The 11,697-nt window shown below is 58.5% G+C and overlaps 1 protein-coding gene across 16 annotated transcripts in view; it reads right to left on the bottom strand.

Moving 5' to 3' along the window:
* Window positions 1-1,504: 1,504 nt before the first annotated feature.
* Window positions 1,505-11,697, bottom strand: part of Rtel1 (regulator of telomere elongation helicase 1) — a 33,311-nt gene continuing 23,118 nt past the window's right edge. For 8 of the 16 annotated variants that reach the window (XM_013358649.4, XM_040275574.2, XM_021726408.3 and 5 more), the window contains 21 exons: window positions 10,274-10,348; window positions 10,102-10,183; window positions 8,421-8,553; window positions 8,204-8,317; window positions 8,077-8,117; window positions 7,835-7,920; window positions 7,607-7,684; window positions 7,243-7,320; window positions 6,804-6,950; window positions 6,607-6,722; window positions 6,288-6,411; window positions 6,025-6,175; window positions 5,775-5,935; window positions 5,171-5,263; window positions 4,102-4,303; window positions 3,761-3,901; window positions 3,002-3,118; window positions 2,511-2,735; window positions 2,263-2,406; window positions 1,998-2,139; window positions 1,505-1,771 (listed from right to left, as the gene is read on the bottom strand). In XM_013358649.4, the coding sequence (XP_013214103.2) occupies window positions 2,021-2,139; window positions 2,263-2,406; window positions 2,511-2,735; window positions 3,002-3,118; window positions 3,761-3,901; window positions 4,102-4,303; window positions 5,171-5,263; window positions 5,775-5,935; window positions 6,025-6,175; window positions 6,288-6,411; window positions 6,607-6,722; window positions 6,804-6,950; window positions 7,243-7,320; window positions 7,607-7,684; window positions 7,835-7,920; window positions 8,077-8,117; window positions 8,204-8,317; window positions 8,421-8,553; window positions 10,102-10,183; window positions 10,274-10,348 (2,427 nt within the window). In that variant the 3' untranslated portion in view covers window positions 1,505-1,771; window positions 1,998-2,020. Of the gene's footprint in view, window positions 1,772-1,997; window positions 2,140-2,262; window positions 2,407-2,510; window positions 2,736-3,001; window positions 3,172-3,760; window positions 3,902-4,101; window positions 4,304-5,170; window positions 5,264-5,774; window positions 5,936-6,024; window positions 6,176-6,287; window positions 6,412-6,606; window positions 6,723-6,803; window positions 6,951-7,242; window positions 7,321-7,606; window positions 7,685-7,834; window positions 7,921-8,076; window positions 8,118-8,203; window positions 8,318-8,420; window positions 8,554-10,101; window positions 10,184-10,273; window positions 10,349-11,697 lie in introns of those variants that run through there. The other 8 variants (XM_021726409.3, XM_078052195.1, XM_078052200.1 and 5 more) reach the window with 8 other exon arrangements.

Raw genomic sequence — 11,697 nt, 5'->3', positions numbered from 1 at the left:
GGTGGCAACCTGTTTTCCAGCCACCACAGCCTCTTGGAGATGCCCTGGGAAGCCACCAAGTCAGTCATAGTATACTCACATTCCTTTGTCTCCCTGCAGGAGGGTCAGAGTGGGCACATGGGCCACCAGTTTCACAGACCAACAGTAAACTGCAGAGTACAGGACAAAGATGGAATATAAAGCCCAGGCAGCACAGGGGTGGGGCAGCCGCCCAGCAGCTCCAGGCCAGGGTAGCCAGTGCAAGGGTCCAGGGGTCTGCCCTATCTATAGAAAGAATTGGGAGGAATAGGGAGGTTCAGTCATGAGGTGTAGTAGGACAAAGGTTAGCATCTGCATCTCAGAAACCTGGGCTCTCTGGGCCTGTCCAAGGAAGCAGTGGCCTTTCCAAAGGGCAGGGAATGTGTGTCCAAGATTCTTCTGGGACTTCTCCAGTGGAGCTCAGCCTAACTTGAATCCTATTCCTCTGCAACCCTAAAAAGCTTAAAGGCTTGGTGGGAACTTGGAGTTCCCAACCCTGTGAAGCTTCTGGAGGCCCTCCCTAGCTGCTGTGCCTTCCAGGCTGCTCTCCTGGTTCTGGGCTGGGGGCAGGAGAGGGTGTAACTAGTGCTCAAGACATGTCCTGGGCACAGGCTGGCACTGTATGGTCCCAGGGAGGGACCAGAACTGATGTGTAGATTCTCATGCATCTGCCAGAAACCTGCATGCACAAAGGAGCCAGGGTGTCAAGGCACATTTATGAAATACAGCCAGGCAGCACTGCCTCAAGCTCCTGCACCTGCACTTGGTCCTGGCTGTGTGAAGAGGATAGGGTTGGGCATTGGGTCACACCAGTTCCAGCTTAGGGAGTGCCCATCAGGGCAACAGGACCAGTCTCTCCAGTGTTCTTGTCCTTGCTGGAGTGGACATTGCCAGTCCACGCCCCCCAAGCACAGGTAAGGGGCCACTGCCATGTGCTTGCTGCAGCTTGCCTGCCAAGCAACAGGAAAAAGCATGCCAACCTGTGGAAATGCTCACTTCTGTCTGGCCACTGTCCTTGTGCCTGGTAAGGCAGGAACCCTCCTGGGTGGAACCCAAGATGTGATTGGTAGGGGATGAGGGGGCTGCCCCAAAAGGACTTCCTGCAGGGGTCTGGAACCTGGCCCAACATGCACACCCTCAGACTAGGTCAGCTTGGGCTCATATTCTCTTTCCTGAAGAAATATGCTCCTGAGAGCTTGAGAGGGTCCCCAGGGCAGGAACAGGACTGGCCAGAGGAGACCAGGTCTCATCACCCTCCACAGTCCAGGGCAGTGACCCTGACTTGCACATGCTGCAGGCCCCTGGGGGAGCTGAGTACAGCCCACACAGCTGCCCTTCTGCTGGGGGAAGGGGACAGGGCTAAGGCCCTGACCAGGAGCAGGTCTGGGGCAGGTCTCCTCTGAGAGTACCAAGGGCACCCTCCCTGCTACTCAGATCTTCAGTGTATCCTCAGATACCCCAACAAGCAAGGTCACACAGACACCTCTTGGCCACTGTCAGCAGTTTTATTTGCACATAGCTGACAGAGGCCCCTGGGGAAAGTTACAGAGAAGAATTTCTAGCAGACCTATCCCAGGCCCCATGTGTCTGAGGCCTGTAGGGATGACTCCTGGACCACACCACAGCTGGGACAAGCTAGTGTGGGGGCCACAGCAGGGCACAAGGTTGTCCACAGATGTTCACTGGAGCTTGGGCCAGAAGACCTGTGTGATATGCTTCCTGGCAGCAGCATGACAGGACACCTCCTGGAGGCCTGTGGAGACATCAGGTTGCTAGGCATGTCTGCTGAACACCACAGCCTAATGAAGGGCCTTAATTTCTTCCTACCCAGCCCACCACCTGAAGTGCCATCACCAGAAGTGGAAATCAAAGGAGAGGCACTGGGTTCTCTGCCCGGAAACCTGGTACAAGGGGCCCGGGTGAGCTCACTTGCCCTCCCAGTGCCATCCCCCCACACTTAGCAGCCTCATACAGCTTACCCCACCCAGGATTTGCATGCCCATCAGGAGGCCTGGTGTTGGTCTGTGGTGGTGCCTTTGGGCACTGCACTTCCCACTGGCCTCTGTCTAAGGAAAGAGATCTTGCTTTGGGTCTTCCCTGGTTTATCCACCTGTGAGGGACCTGCAGAAAGGAGCAAGTTGGAGGGGTGCCCAGTGCTGCCCTCCTGCCTTCCCGCTTTCCCAGGGCTGCAGGTGCCTCAAGTGTGACAGAACGGGCAGAGAGAGTGCCCAAACAGGTGCCCACCTGCTTGAGGTGCTCCAAGGGTGAGCTCAGGGGAGCTCTCCTGAGGACTCTGCAGTGTTGTCACTGTGGTGGGCAGGCCCATCAGTTCTGCACAGGTCTGCACAAAGTGCTGTTTGTGGTGGGGACGCACGAACATGCTGAACCCTGCGGGGAGTTTTGCTCAGGCTGTACCTACCCTGCATGGCCAGGCCCACACCATCCTCTCCACAGCCCTCCTGCCCTGCCCACCCCACCCTGGGGCCACTTGCTCTGCAGCAGGGGGAAGTCCTCAGGCTTTGAGGTGGTCAGCGCAGCTAGCACAGCCAGAACCTTGTTGAGGTCATCATCACGTTTATATGCCTTCAGTGCTGCCAAGAGCTGGCTGCAGCCTGCAGATCCTAGGGCCTTGCGGGCATCTGCCAGGTAAGCACTCACAGCAGGCTGGCCTCGCTGTTCCTCTCTGGACATGACTTGCGGACAGCTGCCCAGGGCTCCTGATCAGGGGTAGAATGGCTCAGAGGTAGTGTTGGGCCTCTGGGGGTCCAGGGCTCCCCCTCCACTCCCTTTCCTTCCAAGAACTCCTGCAGAGCCTAGTGCTGGTCAGAACAGTGGGGGCATAATGGAGAGCAGATAGGAGACACCCCTGCCAGAGGCTCCAGCTCTGCTCCAGACTGTTCTTGCTGCAGCCACTCAAACCAAACTAGAGCACAAGCCTCTTTGAGAACTGTACACCCTACCTAGGTCTACAGGAGTCAGGTACCTGCAGGGGTCAGCCTGGCCGACAGGTGGGGCCCACCCTGGTTCAGGTGCTTTCCAGGATCCAGCTGCCCGGACACACCCTCAGACTGGGTCAGCTTGGGCTCATATTCTCTCTTTCCTGAAGAAATATGCTCCTGAGGGCCTGAGAGGATCCCCAGGGCAGGAACAGGACTGGCCAGAGGAGACCAGGTCTCATCACCCTCCACAGTCCAGGGCAGTGACCCTGACTTGCACATGCTGCAGGCCCCTGGGGGAGCTGAGTACAGCCCACACAGCTGCCCTTCTGCTGGGGGAGGGGGACAGGGCTAAGGCCCTGCCCAGGAGCACAGAGCCATAGGTGCAGGCACCAGGACCTCCACCCCCCACCAGCCCAGACTCCTATGGATGAGCCTGCTCTGAAAAACCATAGGGTGGGCTGCTCTTTGGCACAAGCAGCAGCAGGCACTGCCCCTCTAGGACCCAGCTCACCTCAGCTCGGAGGCAGGAAAAGAAGGTAGAGAAGTGCTTAGCATCTAGACCTGGTACGTGCACCTGGCTCCCCAAGTGCAGGTCTCTCCTGGGAGGCCTAGGCCCAGCCCAGTGCATAGGAACAGGGCTTGCCCACATAAGTGCTTCCATCTTATGGTAATGCCATCAGCCCCCATGTAGGAGCAGGGAGGCTGGGCCAAACAAGAGCACAGATGCCCACTCTGACCACCCAGGGTCCCAGGTACCACCCATCCTTGGGGTCAGAGGCCGAGGATCCTGCTTGGTAGCTCACCACTGTGGTCCTGGGCTGACTGTGCATGCTGCCCATGGGAAAGACTGTGCTCTGGCTGGCAGCTGCAGCTTTGGCCTGTTAGCTGGAAGCAGATATCCTCAAACTGTTGTTTGTGGTGAGGCCGCACAAACTGGTAGAACCCTGTTAGGAAGGGAAGCTGCCTGTGCCCATGTACTGTGGCTACTGAGATGGAGGTTTGAGGGGCTGTGGGTGGCCTACCAGTTCCCTTGTCCAGAAGGTAGGGACAACCTTAGGCCCTAGAAGCCCTCTGGCAAGTGCTCCCCACCCGCAATAGCTAAGGTACTCCACCCATGGCAAGAGGGCTCTGCGAGCCAGGGCACCTTGAAGCAGGGTGTGCTTCTTGGGGTCCTTAGCAAAGAGGCTCCCAAGGCAAGCTGCCAGGGCTTCGAAGTTGTCAGAGCCCTTGTAGTCCTGCAGGGCCTGGGTGAAGGTGTCAAAGCTGGCTTGACTCAGGGCCTGCTTCACGGCAACCATGAACAGCTTGGCTCTGCCCGCCTGCACACCAGCTGTTGGCTCCTCCTGCTGAGCACATGCAGAGAGGACCTATCAGGGCCAGCCCCATCCTTTCTGCCCTTGGTTACTGCCAGGAGAGGCCTGCAAGGGTCCACTGCACCTAAGCTCCCTGCACCTAAGGCCCACCACAGGTACAGGTGGAGCTGAACTCAGAGGGCAGCTTGCAATGAAAGCTGCTTCTCAGCAGGCTGTGCCCACTTGATTTTCCTCCAGCCATTTTCTATTTATATATTTATTTTGAGACAGGGTCTCACGAAGTTGCCCAGGCAACTTAGGATCCTCCTGCCTCAGCCTGCCCGGTTCCAGACATGGCCACCATGCCCAGTTAGGCCTCACTTCTGCACACCTCAGACCCACGTGGTTCTATGAAAACCAAGGCAGGGCTGGTCCAGGCTGTCCCACCAACCCTGCCCCACCCTTCCTGGCTGCACCAGCCCTCCTGGGGCACTGCTTGATTCTTCCTAGAAGCTGAGGGACATGACCAAAGCAGTTGCACTTGGGCTTTTAGCAGGCAAAGGGCCCGTCTCAGGTCTGACTTGGTGGCTCTCATCTGAGACCTGGAGCACACTGCACCTGCTCACACGAGGCAGGTCAGAGTCTGTACTCAGGGATGGCAAGGGTCTCGATGTGCTCACCACCATATCTGGAGGGGGAGTGGAATCATGGCCAGTTGTAAGACCCAAAACAAATGGGCTCAAGGGCTAAACTAGATCCTGGCTAGAAAGGAAGAGGGGCTCTCAAGACACCCACAGAAGGAACTGCAAACTCCAGCCAACTATCATCACTGCTGCCCAGGAAGTCCACCTGTTGGTGCTGACTGACCCACACCCTTCTTGGTTGGGGACCATGGGCACAAGAGCAGGACAGCTCACATACCGGGCTGACCAGCCTAATCTTCCTCCTTCCTCCTCTCGGCATGTCGGCCAGCCTCTTCTCACGCTGGAGGGCTGGGGCAGTGTGACCCGGTACCTGAGGGGGACACAGCTATGGTCCCAACCCCAAACTTGAGGGTCTCCAGGAGCTCTGACAGTGTCCTGAACAGAAGCCCTGCAGGGGGAGGCTGTCATGCTCAAGTCCTGGTGGCAACTGGATTTGGGGCAAAGGCCCCTAGGGGCCAGAACTCAAGATCCCACTCTAGCCCAGGCCCCGAGAAAGCCAGCTTTGGGTGCAGCAGGCAACAGGAGCCACTAGGCTGTGCCAGCCTGACCTGCCAGGGAAGCATAGCATGGCAGGGGGCATAATCAGGACCTCATTGCTTGGGGCTGAGGGCATAGAGTATAGCTAGGGGTGCTGAAATCCCCCATCAACCCACCAGGAAGGGGATTTACAGAGGCAGTGGGAAACATGCCAAGGTCAAATGGGCAGGACCTGGGCAGGTTTCAGAACCCCAGTGTTCACTCCCAGGCACTCCTCTGCTCCAAGCCTGCACCTCCCCTCAAGGGCAAGCCTCAGCACCAAGCACTGGACCCCATCTCCGCACCTCTTCCTCCCTGAGGTGGGCCTTATCTGCAAGTGCCTCAGCCCTCTGCTCACTGTGCTCCAGGGCAGCCAGCAGTCCCACGGGCCTCCGCTGGGCTGGGACAGGCTCCTGCTCATACTCCACGCACAAGCTGCTCTCGGGGTTCCCAGAGGATGGCAATCCTACAGAAGCATGAGAATGAGAGCAAGGCTCACAGGGCCAGGCAGGCTGTGCCTCTGCCCATGGTGGCCCCGAACCCAGCCCTATTAACCTGTGGACCCGGGCCTCAGGCTGGGCACATGCACATCCAGACTTGTGGCTTTCCTGGCAGAGAGGAGGGTGCTGGGCAACCTGGCCGTGGAGACAATCGCTTCTTCCCCACCCACACCTGGGGCTGCAGCCAGTGGGGCCCGTGTAGGCATCTGCAGACCACAGGGCAGGTGGGGCCTGTTTCTGTGACTCTTCAGAAGAGGAACCCCAACCCCTCCCTGGGTAGGGTACAAGGCACGGCCAGCTGGGCATCTGGGAGCTCACAATTTTCTGAGCGACACGGAAGAACTGTGCCACATCCCGAATAACGTGGCCAAAGTTGTTGTACACCTTGAGGTAGGGGCGCACCCAGGAGGGCAGCTGGGCTCTGGCGTCAGCACTGGCGAACCTAGAAGGCATGTGGCCTTCAGCCAGGGTCCTCTGCTCTTTGACCCACTTCACAGGGCTCCAGTTTCCAAACAGAGGCTCGCTGTCTGCCAGGAGGAGTCCCCCAGCACAGAACCCCAAGGGGCTCACACGGGGCTGAAAGGCCCAAGGCCCACAAAGGGCCTCCAGTGGCCAGGGGGAGCCCTGCTGCACGTACCTGTGGTCGCACAAGAAGACGGCCCCATAGTCATGGCGGTGCCTGATGACCCGCCCAATGGCCTGGTTCACAGCCCTGGACGCCTGCAGTCGATACCACTCCTGCCCAGAGAGGAACTGCAGGGGCAGGGGCGCCTGGTCATTGGGGCTGTCACCAGTCCCCTGCCCTAACCCAGCCCTGGCTCTGTGGTGTCTCACCTGGCCTCCAGCCCTACTCTGGCTCCTCATCTCATCCAGGAACTGCATCTTGAGAACAACCCGGGGGTCCATGCGTGGTGGGTATGGGAGGCCCGTGACAACCACACCTCGGCCATTGGTGTCTGAGAAATCCAGCCCTTCACTGGCCTAAGACACAGGCCCAAGAGCTGCCTGGGGCAGTGCAGACTCCTCACCCCCGATGCCCCCACCTGAGCTCGGGGCTCTTCCCAACAGTCCCTCTGTGCCCCAGCCCACACAGCCCCATCTCTCAGGCATGGGTGAGATATAAGGAAGCCCCCTCCTTGCCCCAGCCGGGCCCATCACCAACTTCCCCTGCTCAGAACCTCCTGTGCCCTGCCAGTGCTTGCTTGGCCTATCAACAGGTCCCAGTGGCCAGCAGGGCCCATGGCAGGGGGAGGATGCACCACAGAGGCCTCACCTTGCCCCGACATACTGCAAGGAAGGTGGCCCCACTGGACCCAGGGGAGGCGACCTGCTTGTAGTAAGCATCGATGACCTGGAGGAAGAGGCTGGTCAGCCTGAGCCTTAGGCCTGGACTCCTCTGCCACAAGGGAGACCGGGATCCCATCCTCCAAAATTGGGGAGCCAGTAGGTCATACAAACACCATCACTGCTGGTTCCCCACTGACCCATGCCCAGAACCCAGAGGCTGCCTCGTATTTCCCAGAAAACACAGGGACCCCACAGCCAGGGTGGTTGTGGGGCCTCAGACACCAGTGAAATGTCAGCGGCTCTCCAGGCAATACACCCAGGGAGGTGGCAGACCCTGGTGGAGCACAGACCTCTGAGAAACTGCCTTTGCTTCTGGGCTCCACAAAGAGAGGCTTGAGCACCTCCATCTTTCTGGCCAAGTCTCGGGCCTGTAGGAGGAAAAGCCAGGTGTGCACAGGCTCATCAGCACACTGGTCAGACTTGGGCAGTTGTGGGGCTGCAGCTAGTCTTCTCAATGCCCTGGATCTGCCTGCCACCTTGACCAGACTCCCTCCCCTGAGGATGCACAGGGGATGTACCTGCCAGAACTCCAGGCTTTTCTCCATGACGGGGTAGGAAGGGAAGAAGACCAGGAGCCCATGGGGCACCACACGGGCAATGTTTCCTGGAAGCATGGTGGCCATGGTCAAGGCAGAGGGCCCCACAGCTCTTGGGAGAGGGGACTGGGTGTGCCAACTCCAAGTGGGGCTCTGACAGCATGGGAGGGCTGGACACCAGGGCTTCCCAGAGAGGGCAGACTCCTAGGTGGAGTGGCACTTACCCAGAGCCTTCCCCAGGGAAGACAAGCACTCTTCAGAAAACCTGCAGAGCCAGGGAGGCTGCTGTAATGAGGACCAGAGCCCAGCTATACCCCACCACCCTGTGAGGCCCAGACAGGACCCCCTTACCGCTTATCAAACGCGGAGCTCAGCTGGGCTCCATCCGGGCCTTTGGGAATAACTCCCACCCACAGCTGGTGTCTGTCGATGACGTGTGGGTTCTCCAGACAAACTGGGAAGGGTCTGGAGCCGGGCAGAGGGAGCAGTCAGTGGGTGGCCCTGCGGGCAGCACCCCCACACCCAGCTGTCCCCAGCACTTTGGTCTCTGGTCAGGGGTGACCCATACATCTGCATCTCCAGGGCGAAGGAGGAAAGCGGGGCCAGTGTGCCGCTGGTGAGGATGAGGGTGTGGACACCCTGGCGGGTCAGCTCATGCATGCTGTGGCCGGGACTGAAGCACCAGTAGCTCAGCACCTTCCCTGTGAGGAAAGGGGGTGTGAGGATGGGACATCTATCATCTTTCCCACCTTCCTACAGTCACACAGGCACAGGGTGCAGAAGTCAGAACAAAAAGGCTCTCCTGAGGTTAGCTTAGCCTGAGAGCTCGGAACACGAGGGAGCAGGAGGCAGGTCGAGGCGAATGCTAGGAGACCCCTTGGGAGAGACCACCAATCTCACACCCAAACTTTTCCAAAGCCAAATGTGTGGCACAGGGCTCAGAGGCCCTCTGCTAAAACACAGGGAAGGAAGCAGGTCCAGCCTCCCAGGCATGAAAGACCTCTGCAGAAGCCAGGGAAGTGAGTTTCCAACTCTGGGCAGTCAGGACAAACAAGGTCACCACCCCAGAAGCCAGCAGCTTCCCAGAGTGCCTGACCAAAAGGCCCTCGTGGTACAACGCCACTGCTTGCTCCCAGCACTCTCCAGAACGAGGAGTGAGGGCAGACAGCCCAGGGCAGGACCCTTTCCTGAGCTTAGCAACATGTTCCCACATGAGCTGCCTCACATGGGGACCACCAGGGATACCTGGCAAGGACCCACCACAAAGGGTTGATTTCTCATCGACACCCCAACACAGGAGACTACTTTTTTTAACTGGATTGAACCCAGGTGCACCCCACCTCTGAGCCACATCCTAGTCCTTATTACTTTTTATTTTGAGACAGGATCTCACTAAGTTGCTTAGGGCCTCACTAAATTGCTGAGATTGGCCTTGAGCTTACAATCTTTCTGCCTCAGCCTCCCAAGTCCCTGGGATCACAGGCGTGCGCCACCATGCACAGGTCAGGGAGGCGATTTCTAAAAAGCCACATGATTTGAGTGGAAGGAGAATACACTACTCAGGCCCTCATTCTAGGTAACCCTTAGCTTCACAAATGCCACCCCCTACTCAGAATGCGAGAGGCCATACTTTGAGGCTGTGAGGATCAGAGCTCCTGGCCACACCATGGCTCTAGGCTACTCTGGACCCCCCAGACCTTTCTCCCCGACAGCAGTCAAACTACAGTACCCACACAGAAACACCCACTGGCTGCTTCTGCTGAGGCATTGACCCCAAATGAGACAACAGCGGGAAAAACAGCAGCCCCACACAGGGAAGGGCACAGAGGCCCAGGAGCCAGGGAGGGTTGCAGACACAGAGAGGCACACCTGGAATGTGGGCCCAACACTTCTTGAGTTAGCAGCACCCAGGGGCCCCAGGCATGAATCCACTGTTTCCTGGCCACAAGGACTGACCGTCTCACAGAGGTGGGGCCAGCTGTACCCCAGAACCCCTGTGCTCCAGACACCAAGCCAGGGGCATACTGCACCAGAAGCAGTGTGTCCTAGGAAGGTGAGAGGCCTCACTGGTCCCTGGGTTTGTCACTGTCCGCCAGCGGACAGACAGGTCATGTGCCTTCAGCCTCCTCCAAGGCCACTCTGGCTTTCAGTGAGCAAGTGAGGTGGCCACAGGCGTGGCTGACTGAGGTAGGCAGTTCCAGTGTGTCTGAGGTCAGTGGGGGAGTGGGTCCAAGCCCATAGGCTGGTACCTGGCTTTTTGGATGCACTGGCGCTCCAGGTGACTGACCGCTGAGCTGCCCTCCTGTATCCTGTGTCAGGATGAATGTGCACCTAGAGGGACAAGCATGGACAATGTCCTGACCCCTTCCTCACATCTCTGTGGCACCACCATGCTGCCCACCTCCTGGAGGGAGCTCCCACCTTGTAGGCCTGTGAGAACCCAGGCCATACCATGGAACCAGGGTTGCCCTCTGCAGAGTCCATACTGAACACGACCTAAAAGGCAAGGAGTCCATCACAGGGCCAAGGGCCAGGGCCGAGAAGGAAGCCTCTGTTGTGCTGGGAAGCAGGCCCTTGGCCCAGCGTGCAGGAATACCTGTGCCACCAGGATGATGGACAGGCACTCAGGACCTCCCTGGCTCACCTGCCCAACAACATCCCAGGATGAGGGGCAGCACCCTCCACACCAGGTTGACCGCATGCAGGGAACACACAGCAGCCCCACGGGGCCTTTCCTCTTCTGCCTTGGCTACCCTCTACCCTACATCCCAAATCAACCTAGAAACTCAAAACATTCCAGTCAAGACTATAACAGGACTCCTATAGGACATTAGTGAGCTGACCCAAAGTCCACCTGGTGGAGAACCTCAGAGCTGAAAGGCATGGGAGAAATTGTTCTGGCCAAAAAGGACAAGGTGAAGCACAGGACACCTGTGGGCGGGGCAGCTGTCTGTGTAAAGAAGTGGGCTCCGGCCCTCTGGGAGGGGCCAGCCCCAGCAGGGGCAGGCCTCCTGCTCACTGGCCCCCACCACAGAAAGCAGTCAGAAGACAAATGCACTGTGCAGATCAAGGGATCAACACTTGCAGTGACAAAGCCCTATGGAGCTGGCATGCCCAGGACAGTTCACAGAAAAGGCACAGTGAGCAACCGGCTAGCAAGGCTCCAACCAGCACACCTAGGTCAGCAAGGGAAGTGGCTTTCAAGCGGCAGGACGAACTGGGCAGCTCCCCCAGAGGAACACTTGTGCCTCGGGCTCCAGAGGATGCCACCCAACAGTCAGAAACCACAGAGAAGGAGGTAAGAGAACACCCCTGGGGGGCTTCTGGGACCTGGAGATGGAGAGCAGGCTCTCAGGCACACCAGGGAACCAGGCCTCAGCCAAGGTTGCTCAAGGGAGGCCACCTGCCCGGCACCAACGTGCCCAACAGTGCAGGCAAGGCGTCTCCGGCAACTTGGGGGTGTGCCCATGACAGCACTCTGTGGCATGAACACCAGGGTGGTGAGATTCCTTGTTCTTTGGGGCTCTGACAGAGCCCCATGCAGACTGCTCCCAGCATGGGTGCGCTGCCCTCACTTCCAGTTTCCGGTTAGACTGCAGATACCCAAATGGTCTCCTGTTGTGCTCAGCACTGCCCTTAGTGGGAGCCCCTTCTGTCTGTGGGAGAACCCCCAGGACACTGCCTCTGGCCTGATGCCCACCAGGCCTGCCCTGTGCCCACCTCCAGCAGTACCAGGGAATACCAGCTTCCCCCCAGGGCTACTCTGGACATGTCTGGCCATTCAACAGTCAAGCACAGCCAGACAGGTCCTCTATCTCTTCCCCTAGAGGCTCAGTGCATTCAGA

This window comes from Ictidomys tridecemlineatus, chromosome 5 (assembly GCF_052094955.1).
Source record: "Ictidomys tridecemlineatus isolate mIctTri1 chromosome 5, mIctTri1.hap1, whole genome shotgun sequence".
NCBI classification, from domain to species: Eukaryota; Metazoa; Chordata; class Mammalia; order Rodentia; family Sciuridae; genus Ictidomys; species Ictidomys tridecemlineatus.
The sequence above is the reverse complement of the archived record's forward strand: the minus strand, read 5'-3'. Positions and strand labels throughout refer to the sequence as shown.